The following is a 15,729-nucleotide window of genomic DNA, read 5'->3' as shown; positions in this document are numbered from 1 at the left end:
GAGAAACGAGTCTGTGTATGTATAGGTTACATGTTTAAGAGAGAAACAGCCGATGCTTTCTCCAGATATATAACTCATGGTCTATCTCTGTGTATAGAGAGAGGGTGTCAACTCATGGTCTATCTCTGTGTATAGAGAGAGGGTGTCAACTCATGGTCTATCTCTGTGTACAGAGAGAGGGTGTCAACTCATGGTCTATCTCTGTGTATAGAGAGAGGGTGTCAACTCATGGTCTATCTCTGTGTACAGAGAGAGGGTGTCAACTCATGGTCTATCTCTGTGTACAGAGAGAGGGTGTCAACTCATGGTCTATCTCTGTGTACAGAGAGAGGGTGTCAACTCATGGTCTATCTCTGTGTACAGAGAGAGGGTGTCAACTCATGGTCTATCTCTGTGTACAGAGAGAGGGTGTCAACTCATGGTCTATCTCTGTGTACAGAGAGAGGGTGTCAACTCATGGTCTATCTCTGTGTACAGAGAGAGGGTGTCAACTCATGGTCTATCTCTGTGTACAGAGAGAGGGTGTCAACTCATGGTCTATCTCAGTGTACAGAGAGAGGGTGTCAACTCATGGTCTATCTCTGTGTACAGAGAGAGGGTGTCAACTCATGGTCTATCTCTGTGTATAGAGAGAGGGTGTCAACTCATGGTCTATCTCTGTGTATAGAGAGAGGGTGTCAACTCATGGTCTATCTCTGTGTATAGAGAGAGGGTGTCAACTCATGGTCTATCTCAGTGTACAGAGAGAGGGTGTCAACTCATGGTCTATCTCTGTGTACAGAGAGAGGGTGTCAACTCATGGTCTATCTCTGTGTATAGAGGGTGTCAACTCATGGTCTATCTCTGTGTACAGAGAGAGGGTGTCAACTCATGGTCTATCTCAGTGTACAGAGAGAGGGTGTCAACTCATGGTCTATCTCAGTGTACAGAGAGAGGGTGTCAACTCATGGTCTATCTCTGTGTATAGAGAGAGGGTGTCAACTCATGGTCTATCTCAGTGTACAGAGAGAGGGTGTCAACTCATGGTCTATCTCTGTGTATAGAGAGAGGGTGTCAACTCATGGTCTATCTCTGTGTACAGAGAGAGGGTGTCAACTCATGGTCTATCTCTGTGTACAGAGAGAGGGTGTCAACTCATGGACTATCTCTGTGTATAGAGAGAGGGTGTCAACTCATGGTCTATCTCTGTGTACAGAGAGAGGGTGTCAACTCATGGTCTATCTCTGTGTATAGAGAGAGGGTGTCAACTCATGGTCTATCTCTGTGTACAGAGAGAGGGTGTCAACTCATGGTCTATCTCTGTGTACAAAGAGAGGGTGTCAACTCATGGTCTATCTCTGTGTATAGAGAGAGGGTGTCAACTCATGGTCTATCTCTGTGTATAGAGAGAGGGCGTCAACTCATGGTCTATCTCTGTGTACAGAGAGAGGGTGTCAACTCATGGTCTATCTCTGTGTACAGAGAGAGGGTGTCAACTCATGGTCTATCTATGTATAGAGAGAGGGTGTCAACTCATGGTCTATCTCTGTGTACAGAGAGAGGGTGTCAACTCATGGTCTATCTCTGTGTACAGAGAGAGGGTGTCAACTCATGGTCTATCTCTGTGTATGGAGAGAGGGTGTCAACTCATGGTCTATCTCTGTGTATAGAGAGAGGGTGTCAACATGGTTTGAGATTGACGTTCAAGAGCTGAATCTCAATAACAAAAAGTTATGAAAATAAGCCAAAGAAAGAGAAGAGTGAATAATAAAAATAATGAAAATAACACACACACAAAAAAACAAATTATTTGTCCCCCCAAAATAAGACAGATTAAAATCCGCCTTATCCACACTTGATATGCGGCTGCAACCGGAGATGCGGTATTGCGTGACGAGCGCGGCTGAATGGAGCCGTGGGTTCTTGTCAAAGTCAGTGAAGCGTGAGTGTAACAGAGTGCACAGGGAGAACGTGATATCAGCGCCCTCTTTTGTCCTCGCCGCCTAACACGCAGCAGTGTGCAGATAAAATGGAAGGCAGGTCTCAGGCAGAGATCACACCCGGACAAGTAATTGCGTTTCTTTGAAAGCCGGTGAAGCGCGACAGGGTGATGGTTGGTGAACAGGTCGCGGTGTGAGCAGTCACTGGCTTGTGGCGGAATGTCTGAGGGACCTTTTGTCCCCCTCCCCCTCCACCTGAAACTGAGCAGGGCTTTCCTCCCTTGAGGGAGTTTAACTTCTCACTAGTTGGGTTTTTCTGAACCTCCCCCCCCTACCCCCTCTCTCGCTCTCTGTCTCTCTCTCTCTCCCCCCCCCCCCCCCCTCTCTCTCTCCCCCCCCCCTCTCTCTCTCTCTCTCTCTCTCTCTCTCTCTCTCTCTCTCTCTCTCTCTCTCTCTCTCTCTCCCCCATAACAGTAATCGTGATGACGTTGACTCTCCACTGTTGGCTCTGTTCAGCTTGTGCGTTCCGTGTCGCACCAATCACCACCCTCGATTGTCCGATTGTTGTTTTTTGCTGCAAGTGTAATGGGACATGTTGCTCACGTGAACGTGATTTGCCTGGTGAAGGTGCGTTGTGAGAGAATGGTGTACCAGTCTTCAGCTTACTCTTGGCTTACTGTGGGAGACTCCGCACCTTACCGTGTTTCTCAAGCCCCTGTGTCTTTACCTGGTGAACGACTGACCGTGACGGGTGTGGCAGGGAAGGGTTGCTGGTGATCGACTGACCATGACGGGTGTGGCAGGGAAGAGTAGCTGGTGATCGACTGACCATGACGGGTGTGGCAGGGAAGGGTTGCTGGTGATCAACTGACCATGACGGGTGTGGCAGGGAAGAGTAGCTGGTGATCGACTGACCGTGACGGGTGTGGCAGGAAAGGGTTTCTGGTGATCGACCGACCATGATGGGTGTGGCAGGGAAGAGCAGCTGGTGATCAAATGACCGTGACAGGTGTGGCGGATCGACTGACCATGACGGGTGTGGCAGGGAAGGGTTGCTGGTGATCGACTGACCATGACGGGTGTGGCAGGGAAGGGTTGCTGGTGATCGACTGACCATGACGGGTGTGGCAGGGAAGGGTTGCTGGTGATCGACTGACCATGACGGGTGTGGCAGGGAAGGGTTGCTGGTGATCGACTGACCGTGACGGGTGTGGCAGGGAAGGGTTGCTGGTGATCGACTGACCATGACGGGTGTGGCAGGGAAGGGTTGCTGGTGATCAACTGACCATGACGGGTGTGGCAGGGAAGAGTAGCTGGTGATCGACTGACCGTGACGGGTGTGGCAGGAAAGGGTTTCTGGTGATCGACCGACCATGATGGGTGTGGCAGGGAAGAGCAGCTGGTGATCAAATGACCGTGACAGGTGTGGCGGATCGACTGACCATGACGGGTGTGGCAGGGAAGGGTTGCTGGTGATCGACTGACCATGACGGGTGTGGCAGGGAAGGGTTGCTGGTGATCAACTGACCATGACGGGTGTGGCAGGGAAGAGTAGCTGGTGATCGACTGACCGTGACGGGTGTGGCAGGAAAGGGTTTCTGGTGATCGACCGACCATGATGGGTGTGGCAGGGAAGAGCAGCTGGTGATCAAATGACCGTGACAGGTGTGGCGGATCGACTGACCATGACGGGTGTGGCAGGGAAGGGTTGCTGGTGATCGACTGACCGTGACGGGTGTGGCAGGGAAGAGTAGCTGGTGATCGACTGACCGTGACGGGTGTGGCAGGAAATGGTTGCTGGTGATCAACTGACCGTGACGGGTGTGGCAGGGAAGGGTTGCTGGTGATCAACTGACCGTGACGGGTGTGGCAGGGAAGGGTTGCTGGTGATCGGCTGACCGTGACGGGTGTGGCAGAGAAGGGTTGCTGGTGATCGACTGACCGTGACGGGTGTGGCAGGGAAGGATTGCTGATGATCGACTGACCGTGATGGGTGTGGCAGAGAAGGGGGGGGGGGGGGGGGGGGTTTAGTCCCTTTAACTATGCTCTCCACTGTCTTTAAGAATTGTTGTTGCTGTTGTATTTATGAAATCTAATATGTGTGAAGGCATAAACCTTGTGAGTGAGTGTGAGAGTCTTGTACTGAAGTGGTGTTGTGTCTGATGATGAGCAGTGTTGTGTCTGATGATGAGCTGTGTTGTGTCTGATGATGAGCAGTGTTGTGTCTGATGATGAGCTGTGTTGTGTCTGATGATGAGCTGTGTTGTGTCAGATGATGAGCAGTGTTGTGTCTGATGATGAGCTGTGTTGTGTCAGATGATGAGCTGTGTTGTGTCAGATGATGAGCAGTGTTGTGTCTGATGATGAGCAGTGTTGTGTCTGATGATGAGCTGTGTTGTGTCTGATGATGAGCTGTGTTGTGTCTGATGATGAGCAGTGTTGTGTCAGATGATGAGCTGTGTTGTGTCTGATGATGAGCAGTGTTGTGTCTGATGATGAGTGTGTTGTGTCTGATGATGAGCTGTGTTGTGTCTGATGATGAGCTGTGTTGTGGTGTGTGTGAGGTCTTGTACTGAAGTGGTGTTGTGTCTGATGATGAGCAGTGTTGTGTCTGATGATGAGCTGTGTTGTGTCTGATGATGAGCAGTGTTGTGTCTGATGATGAGCAGTGTTGTGTCAGATGATGAGCAGTGTTGTGTCTGATGATGAGCAGTGTTGTGGTGTGTGTGCAGGACAGAAGCAGCAGATGACAGTAAATTGACACTGGTGCCACAAACGCTTCCACCCGCCAGGCGGATACTGATTTAGGACACGCTCTCCTGATGCCGCCACCAGCATACTGACTCAGGACGTCTGAATAACCTATACAGGCACCAGCCGACTGTCCGGGAAGGACTGACTTGGGACAATCTTACCTGATGCCACTGCCAGTATACTGACTTGGTGCATGGGAAAAAGTTATACCGGCACCAGAATGGACTGACTTGGGACAAGCTTACCTGATGCCATTACCAGCATTCGGACTTGTGACTCGGAATATGTGTACCTGGTGCCAGCCTCTTTCTTCTGCTGACAAGCAAGACAGCCGCCAAATGAAAGCGTGAAAAGGAAAAGATGTGCAAAGAGTGAAAAGAAAAAGATGCACAAATAGTGAGGTCCTCACTGGACCATACACTCCATGCTCACAGGAAGCTGTGACTGACCATGACTGGTGCATTGTGGGAGCAGTGTCCACTATAAACAGTTGGAGAGTGCGGACCCTCATCAGTGCATGTTGTCACCAAGTCGACCAGTGTGTGTGCGGCTGATGATGAGTGCGGCAGAGCATGACCAGTGCACTCAGCCATGGATGACGGTCACAGCCCAGCGGACAACCACCTAGTGGAGGATGACGGTCACCGCCCAGCGGACAATCACCTAGTGGAGGATGACGCGGCTCTCTCCCAACCCTCCTCTCCGCACGCATCTCCCCCACACCCCTCCCCCCCACACCACCACGACATGGACCAAAGTCCCCCCTCTGACCCCCCCATCACCACGGCAACTGATGACCCCAACGACACAAGCGACGACCCCGCTCCCAGTGTTCTGTTCAGCGCTGGGGGCGATGTTCCGGCTGTAGTGTCGGGGGGAGGGGGAGAGGGTTCCGCCCCCCTGGTCGTCCCCCAACCCTACCTCCACCACTACATCCAGCTCCAGTCACAGCTACTGCAGCAACAGCAGACCCTGGTTTCCATGGAGATGACTTCCAAAATGGCCGCCGCCGCGGCAAGCTCCATCCACAACACGGACACCTGCGGTGACAGCAACGGAGCGGGGACTGCGGGCGACTCGCTGGAGGGCAAGGTGGAGGTGGAGCTGGGGTCGGACGACAGTATGGACTTTCACAGCGGTGTGTACACTGACGACGAGCTGGAGGACGGCAAGGGAGGCAAGCATGATGGCAGGATACGTCACTCTGGTAGTGCGCCATCACGCCTTGTTTGTCTCACAACTTTTGCTTTGGCTTCCTGGCCCTTTCATCTTATTCTACATCTCTTTGTTTTGGGCTTCTTTCCCATCTCTCAGGCTCTCTCTCAAGCTGCTTGTTGCTAGGTCACATCGTTTTGTGGGTTGCTTGTTGCTAGGTCACATCGTTTTGTGGGTTGCTTGTTGCTAGGTCACATCGTTTTGTGGGTTGCTTGTTGCTAGGTCACATCGTTTTGTGGGTTGCTTGTTGCTAGGTCACATCGTTTTGTGGGCTGCTTTTCTTTCCTGTTTGGTTCACCTGAGTTATCAGTCAGTGAGTCATAGTACTGAGCAGGGTTCACCTGAGTTATCAGTCAGTGAGTCATAGTAATGAGCAGGGTTCACCTGAGTTATCCGTCAGTGAGACATAGTAATGAGCAGGGTTCACCTGAGTTATCCGTCAGTGAGTCATAGTAATGAGCAGGGTTCACCTGAGTTATCAGTCAGTGAGACATAGTACTGAGCAGGGTTCACCTGAGTTATCCGTCAGTGAGTCATAGTAATGAGCAGGGTTCACCTGAGTTATCAGTCAGTGAGTCATAGTTCTGAGCAGGGTTCACGTGAGTTATCAGTCAGTGAGTCATAGTAATGAGCAGGGTTCACCTGAGTTATCAGTCAGTGAGTCATACTAGTACTGAACAGGGTTCACCTGAGTTATCAGTCAGTGAGTCATAGTAATGAGCAGAGTTCACCTGAGTTATCAGTCAGTGAGTCATAGTAATGAGCAGGGTTCACCTGAGCTATCAGTCAGTGAGTCATAGTAATGAGCAGGGTTCACCTGAGTTATCAGTCAGTGAGTCATAGTAATGAGCAGGGTTCATCTGAGTTATCAGTCAGTGAGTCATAGTAATGAGCAGGGTTCACCTGAGTTATCAGTCAGTGAGTCATAGTAATGAGCAGGGTTCACCTGAGTTATCAGTCAGTGAGTCATAGTAATGAGCAGGGTTCACCTGAGTTATCAGTCAGTGAGTCATACTAGTACTGAGCAGGGTTCACCTGAGTTATCCGTCAGTGAGTCATAGTAATGAGCAGGGTTCACCTGAGTTATCAGTCAGTGAGTCATAGGAATGAGCAGGGTTCACCTGAGTTATCAGTCAGTGAGTCATAGTAATGAGCAGGGTTCAGTTGGCCTCCCGTGAACAATAACCATAGTCGTCATTTTTGTGTTTGGGGAATCGAGACGAGGGTCGTGGTGTATGTGTGTGTGTGTGTCTGAGTGTCTGTGCGTGTGTGTGTGTAGAGCGATTCAGAGTAAACTACTGGACCGATCTTTATGAAATTTTACATGAGAGTTCCTGGGTATGATATCCCCAAACGTTTTTTTCATTTTTTGGATGTTTGTCTTTGATGACATATCCGGCTTTTTGTAAAAGTTGAGGCGACACTGTCACACTCTCATTTTTCAGTAAAATTGATTGAAATTTTGGCCAAGTAATATTCGACGAAGGCCGGACTTTGGTATTGAATTTCAGCTTGGAGGCTTAAAAATTAATTTATGACTTTAGTCATTAAAAATCCGAAAATTGTAATTAAAATTATTTTTTTATAAAACGATCCAAATTTACGTTCATCTTATTCTTCATCATTTTCTGATTCCAAAAACATATAAATATGTTATATTTGGATTAAAAACAAGCTCTGAAAATTACAAATTTATATAAAAATTATGATTAAAATAAAATTATTTTTTTATAAAACGATCCAAATTTATGTTCATCTTATTCTTCATCATTTTCTGATTCCAAAAACATATGAATATGATATGTTTGGATTAAAAACACGCTCAGAAAGTTAAAGCGAAGAGAGGTACAGAAAAGCGTGCTATGCAGCACAGCACAACCGCTTCCACGCTAAACAGGCTCACCTTTTGTACGAGCGGCGGACTACGGTCATTGTGAAAAAATGCAGTGCGTTCAGTTTCATTCTGTGAGTTCCACAGCTTGACTAAATGTAGTAATTTCGCCTTACGCGACTTGTGTTTTAGATCTTTTGAAGCTAGAGCTTTGAAACTTTACACATTTTGAGGGTTTTGACCTTCAAACATGTCCCAAGTTAGGTAAACCCTGGTTGAATTTGAGAAATTCACAGTGAGGTCGAGTTCAGGTCATGAAATGAAACATCAATTTGCTGCATGGTTTTGGAGCTAGAGCTTTGAAGCTTAACGATGTAGTGTTTGGTGATCTCCTGAGACATGACCCAAGTCTGATTGACCCTCCTCAAATGTCAAGGCCAAGGCAGGTTGAAGGTCAAGCCAAATTATGGAAAATTATCAATTGAACTTTTTTTCTTAAATTAAGATTTGAAATGTCATTCTGTTTTACTCTAGGGGTTGATGACCTCCAGACATAAGACATGAACCAAGTCTGCTTGATCCTGGTCAACTTTCAAGGTCATAGCGGGGTTATAATTAAGAAAAATTATAATTTTCTTCAACATCTTTGATGCGAGATCTTTGAAACTTCACATACTTTTAGAGTTCAAAGACTTGTGGACATGATCTTAGTCTAGCTGATCGTGATCACATTTCAAGGTCACAGTTGGGTTGATTGAATGGAAAGTAGGACATGATCTGTTTCTTCAAAGTCTCTGGAATTAGAGCAGCTGATAATTTTATTCTGATTCACGCTATACACGGACCATATGTAAGAGCATGTGCTTTGGCTGTTTGTCTTCTGTTTCGGTCCTTTTCTGTTGTTGATAGGTTTAGCCATGTTGGGCTTTCTGTTGTTGATAGGTTTAGCCATGTTGGGCTTTCTGTTGTTGATAGGTTTAGCCATGTTGGGATTTTCTGTTGGTGATAGGTTTAGCCATGTTGGGATTTTCTGTTGTTGATAGGTTTAGCCATGTTGGGCTTTCTGTTGTTGATAGGTTTAGCCATGTTGGGCTTTCTGTTGTTGATAGGTTTAGCCATGTTGGGCTTTCTGTTGTTGATAGGTTTTGCTATGTTGGGATTTTCTGTTTTTTATCAGAAACCTTGTCTTTCTTTAGGATATTTTCATACTGTCTAGCTAGATGAATAAATTGCTATGAATTCAGAAAGAAAAATCACATTATTGAAGTAGTGAGTTAGTATACTGTTTGGCACCAAAAGCAGAATAGTCAGCTTGTCAGACCTTGAAGATTCTAGTCAGACCTTGAAGATTCTAGTCAGACCTTGAAGATTCTAGTCAGACCTTGAAGATTCTAGTCAGACCTTGAAGTCAGACCTTGAAGATTCTAGTCAGACCTTGAAGTCAGACCTTGAAGTCAGACCTTGAAGATTCTAGTCAGACCTTGAAGATTCTAGTCAGACCTTGAAGTCAGACCTTGAAGTCAGACCTTGAAGATTCTTGTCAGACCTTGAAGATTCTAGTCAGACCTTGAAGTCAGACCTTGAAGATTCTAGTCAGACCTTGAAGTCAGACCTTGAAGTCAGACCTTGAAGTCAGACCTTGAAGATTCTAGTCAGACCTTGAAGTCAGACCTTGAAGTCAGACCTTGAAGATTCTAGTCAGACCTTGAAGATTCTAGTCAGACCTTGAAGATTCTAGTCAGACCTTGAAGTCAGACCTTGAAGATTCTAGTCAGACCTTGAAGTCAGACCTTGAAGATTCTAGTCAGACCTTGAAGTCAGACCTTGAAGATTCTTGTCAGACCTTGAAGATTCTTGTCAGACCTTGAAGATTCTAGTCAGACCTTGAAGTCAGACCTTGAAGTCAGACCTTGAAGATTCTTGTCAGACCTTGAAGTCAGACCTTGAAGTCAGACCTTGAAGATTCTAGTCAGACCTTGAAGATTCTAGTCAGACCTTGAAGTCAGACCTGGAAGTCAGACCTTGAAGATTCTTGTCAGACCTTGAAGTCAGACCTTGAAGATTCTAGTCAGACCTTGAAGATTCTAGTCAGACCTTGAAGATTCTAGTCAGACCTTGAAGTCAGACCTGGAAGTCAGACCTTGAAGATTCTTGTAGATATTTCATGATTTGTGTCTTTGTTTGTTCTCTCTCTGAAAGTCTGATCTGATAACTGATCTGATAACTGATCTGATAACTGATCTGATAACTGATCTGATAACTGATCTGATAACTGATCTGATAACTGATCTGATAACTGATCTGATAACTTAGTACTAGGCTTACTTTGACTGGTTCCCATTCCTGAATAACCCTTTTCTGTAGGTCTTAGCGCTCAATGCTACATGCACTATGACTACATGTGTTTGTGGATGATAAGATGGGTCAGACTGGTCATTGGGCTCAATGCTACATGCACTATGACTACATGTGTTTGTGGATGATAAGATGGGTCAGGCTGGTCATTGGGCTCAATGCTACATGCACTATGACTACATGTGTTTGTGGATGATAAGATGGATCAGACTGGTCATTGAATCAGCAGCACAACTGGCCCGTGAAATGCCGACTAGAATTAATGGGCTTCTCACACAGTCTCCTGTGGGAGGGATACTCACAGTCGTTGAAATTAAAAGCAAGTGCTCTCACTGCAAACAACAATATACAAAGAACAAAGTCAAACTAACTGAGCCAAACAACAATATACAAAGAACAAAGTCAAACTAACTGAGCCAAACAACAATATACAAAGAACAAAGACAAACTAACTGAGCCAAACAACAATATACAAAGAACAAAGACAAACTAACTGAGCCAAACAACAATATACAAAGAACAAAGACAAACTAACTGAGCCAAACAACAATATACAAAGAACAAAGACAAACTAACTGAGCCACACGGAGAGAAAGGAAGCAAGACAGCAAGGGTTGAAGTAACCTCATTGAACAGACGGCCATAAAACAGCACTGTCACAGGTGCTTGTAACGCAGATGTCCCCCCCCCCCCCCCCCCCCTGCCTGTGTGGCTTTGTGTGAAGCAGTGTCACAGGCGCCTGTAACGCATACGTCTCCCCCCCCCCCCCCTCTGCCTGTGTGGCTTTGTGCGAAGCAGTGTCACAGGCGCCTGTAACGCATACGTCTCCCCCCCCCCCCCCCCCTGCCTGTGTGGCTTTGTGCGAAGCAGTGCAGGCTTCACTGTGAATACTGCAAGACTCGTTTGCATTTGACAGTCATGGCCCTCCCCCCTTTTAGTCATGGCCCTCCCCCCTATTGACAGTCATGGCCCTCCCCCCTTTTAGTCATGGCCCTCCCCCCTATTGACAGTCATGGCCCTCCCCCCTATTGACAGTCATGGCCCTCCCCCCTATTGACAGTCATGGCCCTCCCCCCTTTTCAAACCCGGTCTTTTCCTACAGGTCCAAATTATGGCTTACTTCCTGTCTGACATTAAAACTTGTCCCTGTTTCAACAAAACTTTAATCAATTTTAATATCCTGACATATGTGCAATATTTAGCTTGGAGGATCCATACTCAAGCACTTGTCCCTCTGTCTTGTCTGTCTGTCTGTCTGTCTTGTCTGTCTGTCTTGTCCACCTCCCTGACAGTACAACTCGTCCCTCTGTCCACCAGGTGGCCGCAACATCAACCAGTATGGGCGGGAGTTCACCAACGGGCGACCGCTCCCCGACCACCTGCGCTTCCAGATCCTACAGCTGGCGCTACAGGGGATCCGGCCGTGCGAGGTCAGCCGGCAGCTGCAGGTGTCACACGGCTGTGTCAGCAAAATTCTCAACAGGTGAGGCTCGGTAGTGTGTAGTGTAGTGTAGAATCGGCTGCAGGTGTCACATGGCTGTGTCAGCAAGATCCTCAATAGGTGAGTCCTTAGTAGTGTAGTGTGTTGTTTTGTATTGTATTGTTTTGTATTGCAGTGTATTGTATTGTTTTGTGTTGAGATGTAATGTTTGACACACCGTAATGACATGGTGTGGTGTTTCAGGTACCGTAATGTTTCACACACCGTAATGACATGATGTGGTGTTGCAGGTACCGTAAGACGGGCAGCATCAACCCGGGTCAGATCGGGGGCAGCAAACCCAAGGTGACCACACCGGACGTCGTCACCATGGTGCGAACCTACAAGGCAGACAACCCCCAGATGTTCGCCTGGGAAATACGCCAAAAGTAAGTCACACAGATACACTTGGTAAGGGGAGGTAAGTTAGAGACACTGGGGTGGATGTCACGGTGTGAAGCACGCCAGTGGAAAATCCCCCAGTTGACTGTTAAAGCCATGGTGACACTGGGGTGGATGTCACTGCCAATTGACTGTTAAAGCCGTGGTGACACTGGGGTGGATGTCACCAGTGGAAAAGCCCCCAGTTGACTGTTAAAGCCGTGGTGACACGGGGGTGGATGTCACCAGTGGAAAAGCCCCCAGTTGACTGTTAAAGCCGTGGTGACACTGGGGTGGATGTCACTGCCAATTGACTGTTAAAGCCGTGGTGACACTGGGGTGGATGTCACTGCCAATTGACTGTTAAAGCCGTGGTGACACTGGGGTGGATGTCACCAGTGGAAAAGCCCCCAGTTGACTGTTAAAGCCGTGGTGACACTGGGGTGGATGTCACTGCCAATTGACTGTTAAAGCCGTGGTGACACTGGGGTGGATGTCACCAGTGGAAAAGCCCCCAGTTGACTGTTAAAGCCATGGTGACACTGGGGTGGATGTCACTGCCAATTGACTGTTAAAGCCGTGGTGACACTGGGGTGGATGTCACCAGTGGAAAAGCCCCCAGTTGACTGGGGTGGATGTCACTGCCAGTTGACTGATAAAGCCGTGGTGACACTGGGATGGATGTCACTGCCAATTGACTGTTAAAGCCGTGGTGACACTGGGGTGGATGTCACCAGTGGAAAAGCCCCCAGTTGACTGTTAAAGCCGTGGTGACACTGGGGTGGATGTCACTGCCAATTGACTGTTAAAGCCGTGGTGACACTGGGGTGGATGTCACCAGTGGAAAAGCCCCCAGTTGACTGTTAAAGCCGTGGTGACACTGGGGTGGATGTCACTGTGTCAAACACACCAGTGGAAAAGCCCCCTTTCGACTTTTAGAGCCGTGACGTGACATGGGAAGGGGACAGGTGAACACCTCTTGCCTCTCTCGGCATTCAACAGTCTATTCCAGTCAGCACCTCTACTGTCAATCAACAAGTTGTCAAGTCCAGCCTGCCAGGTGTGTTATGTGTGTATAGGTGTGTTATGTGTGTACAGGTGTATTATGTGTGTACAGGTGTGTTATGTGTGTACAGGTGTATTATAGGTGTACACGTTTGTTCAAACAACATGTTCTGTGCATGCAGGTTGCCACAGGACCAGCTGTGTTGTGTGTATGGGTGTGTTGTGTGTGTATGGGTGTGTTGTGTGTGTATGGGTGTGTTGTGTGTGTATGGGTGTGTTGTGTGTGTATGGCTGCGTTGTGTGTGTATGGGTGCGTTGTGTGTGTATGGGTGTGTTGTGTGTGTATGACTGTGTTGTGTGTGTATGGCTGTGTTGTGTGTGTATGGCTGTGTTGTGTGTATGGCTGTGTTGTGTGTGTATGGCTGTGTTGTGTGTGTATGGCTGCGTTGTGTGTGTATGGCTGTGTTGTGTGTATGACTGTGTTGTGTGTGTATGGCTGTGTTGTGTGTGTATGGCTGTGTTGTGTGTGTATGGCTGTGTTGTGTGTGTATGGCTGTGTTGTGTGTGTATGACTGTGTTGTGTGTGTATGGCTGCGTTGTGTGTGTATGGGTGCGTTGTGTGTGTATGTGTGCGTTGTGTGTGTATGGCTGTGTTGTGTGTGTATGGCTGTGTTGTGTGTGTATGGCTGTGTTGTGTGTGTATGGCTGTGTTGTGTGTGTATGGCTGTGTTGTGTGTGTATGGCTGTGTTGTGTGTGTATGACTGTGTTGTGTGTGTATGGCTGTGTTGTGTGTGTATGGCTGTGTGGTGTGTGTATGGCTGTGTTGTGTGTGTATGGCTGTGTTGTGTGTATGGCTGTGTTCTGTGTTGTGTGTGTATGGCTGTGTTGTGTGTATGGCTGTGTTGTGTGTGTATGGGTGTGTTGTGTGTGTATGGCTGTGTTGTGTCAGACCTGTTTACCCTCCCGGATTGTCCGGAATTATTACGGATTTGGGGTCTAAATTCCGGTATTACGGAAATCTACCGAAAATTCCGGAAATTGCGGTCGAGAGAACCTTTTTCGTGCGTGAAAATTCGAAGTCGAAATTGTGGTAGTCACCAGGACTGTGATTTCAAGGCTGACCAAAACAGCCTTTTCTGCGCATGTGCACAGCAAGGTATTTGTCGGATTCCGCGGTTTTGAGATCGACATTGGTCCGAAGGGTAATATCGGATCTCTGTGGGGACGAAATGCCAACCAAAAAAGCGAAAGTTGTACAGAAATATCGGCAAAACTATTAAGTCAAGTGGCGGTGTCTGGTGAAGTTTAAGAAGAGCGAACCACATTCATTTTGGTGATCGACTTGAGATCAGTGCAACAACAAAGCTAAGTCAGTTAGAATACGAGTCACGTCGCGGCACGTGTCCCGAGGTTAGACGCAGCATTAATTTTAACAAAATGCAGTACACAAATGAACATGGAAACAAACAAAAACACGAAATTATGTTTGGCAAAACATGAGCCTGCTTCGCATCGAGTTTATTTGACCTAGGTCTCTACTTCCACAGAATCTCCCAGACCTGCGAACCGATCTCTCACTACGGTCAGTCGCGCCAGAGACATAGATGTAGGTCTATGGTCGCGCTCATCAGTGACTTGCGCTGTTGCCGAAATTCAAGTCTTTCTGTTTCTAAAACTGATCTCCATTAATATTTCTCCAATATAGCAAAGATCACAGTTCTTTGAATCGAAAAACTTACAACAAAATTTTTAAATGAAATAAACGAATCGGTCCTCTAAAATTAAAGGTAGCTTCTGGAGAGAGTTATTATGACTGGTTTTAATGCAGGATGTCTGATGTGACAGAATGTAAGGTGGTTTTGTTCACATGCATCTTGACTGTAAATAGTCCTAGGGTGGGGTGGGGGGGATGTTACAGGGGTTCCGGACCCCCCCCCCCCCTTGCTGTCAAAAAAGCAACAAAAAACACAAAAATTCAGTCTGTGGAGAAAAAAAAATTAAAACATTTTCTGTCTGTGAAATTTTTGTTGTTGTCGGGAGCAGATATCAATGAAGATAAATAGCCATTATTTAATACTAACTTTAAAAGAAATAATGAATGGCTGCTGACACCAGTTTATCATGTTTAAAATCAAGGATAAGCCACAAATTGTTAATAAAATAGCTATAATTCTTCAGCCAGACCCCCCAACCCCTGGACCCCAGGTTGTACCCCCCCCCCCCCCCCTCTAACTCTCTTGCTCCGCCCCTGAATACTGGTGGTTTTTTTTTTTAGATAAAGTAAACTTGTCTTTGTTAACTTGCATATATATCAGCTGTCTTGTGTTGTGTGTTTGTGGTGTGTGTGATCGAGCTTCTGTGTGTGTACTGTTAAACATGGTTAACAATTTTGTACTTGTTTTGCATAGTAGCGCGCGAATTAACTTGTCGTTTAATCGTTTTCAAGCTGGTTTATGGTTGATAAAAAAGATTACTCAAAGATGCCTCAAATTACGGAAAAGTACCAGTTGCATTCCTGATTTTCATTTGAGGGGGTAAACAGGTCTGGTGTGTGTGTATGGCTGTGTTGTGTGTGTATGGCTGTGTTGTGTGTGTATGGGTGTGTATGGGTGCGTAATGTATGTACAGCTGCGTTATGCAAATATACAGGTGTGTACTCTGAGTATGTGGGTGCTATAAAGACACATTCCACCTGTGCAGGCTGCTGTGTGTACAGCTGTGTTATGTGTGTACAGGTGTGCTATAAGGACATGTTGTACCTGTGCAGGTTGCCACAGGACCAGGTGTG

The 15,729-nt window shown here is 47.1% G+C and overlaps 3 protein-coding genes across 5 annotated transcripts in view; 1 reads left to right on the top strand and 2 right to left on the bottom strand.

Annotated features, from left to right (window-relative positions):
• LOC138978952 (receptor-transporting protein 3-like) overlaps positions 1 to 15,729 on the bottom strand; it is a 294,059-nt gene that overhangs the window by 91,121 nt on the left and 187,209 nt on the right. The gene's annotated exons all lie outside the window — the stretch shown is intronic.
• Positions 1 to 15,729, top strand: part of LOC138978951 (uncharacterized) — a 149,513-nt gene that overhangs the window by 121,877 nt on the left and 11,907 nt on the right. For all 3 annotated transcript variants that reach the window (XR_011459865.1, XR_011459866.1, XM_070351761.1), the window contains 3 exons: positions 4,652 to 5,880; positions 11,392 to 11,557; positions 11,806 to 11,943. Coding sequence is in view for 1 of the 3 variants with exons in the window: in XM_070351761.1 (XP_070207862.1) it covers positions 5,265 to 5,880; positions 11,392 to 11,557; positions 11,806 to 11,943 (920 nt within the window). In the remaining 2 variants the exon portion in view is untranslated. The remainder of the gene's footprint in view (positions 1 to 4,651; positions 5,881 to 11,391; positions 11,558 to 11,805; positions 11,944 to 15,729) is intronic.
• On the bottom strand, positions 2,593 to 5,266 carry LOC138977890 (mucin-3A-like). Its single transcript, XM_070350497.1, has 4 exons — positions 5,123 to 5,266; positions 4,063 to 4,800; positions 3,405 to 3,845; positions 2,593 to 3,318 (listed from the first exon to the last, which is right to left on the bottom strand). The coding sequence occupies exons 1-4, from the start codon at positions 5,264 to 5,266 to the stop codon at positions 2,593 to 2,595; spliced, it is 2,049 nt and encodes a 682-aa protein (XP_070206598.1).

The sequence above is a fragment of the Littorina saxatilis genome, linkage group LG10, assembly GCF_037325665.1.
Source record: "Littorina saxatilis isolate snail1 linkage group LG10, US_GU_Lsax_2.0, whole genome shotgun sequence".
NCBI lineage: Eukaryota > Metazoa > Mollusca > Gastropoda > Littorinimorpha > Littorinidae > Littorina > Littorina saxatilis.
This window is presented reverse-complemented; position numbering and strand designations above follow the sequence as displayed.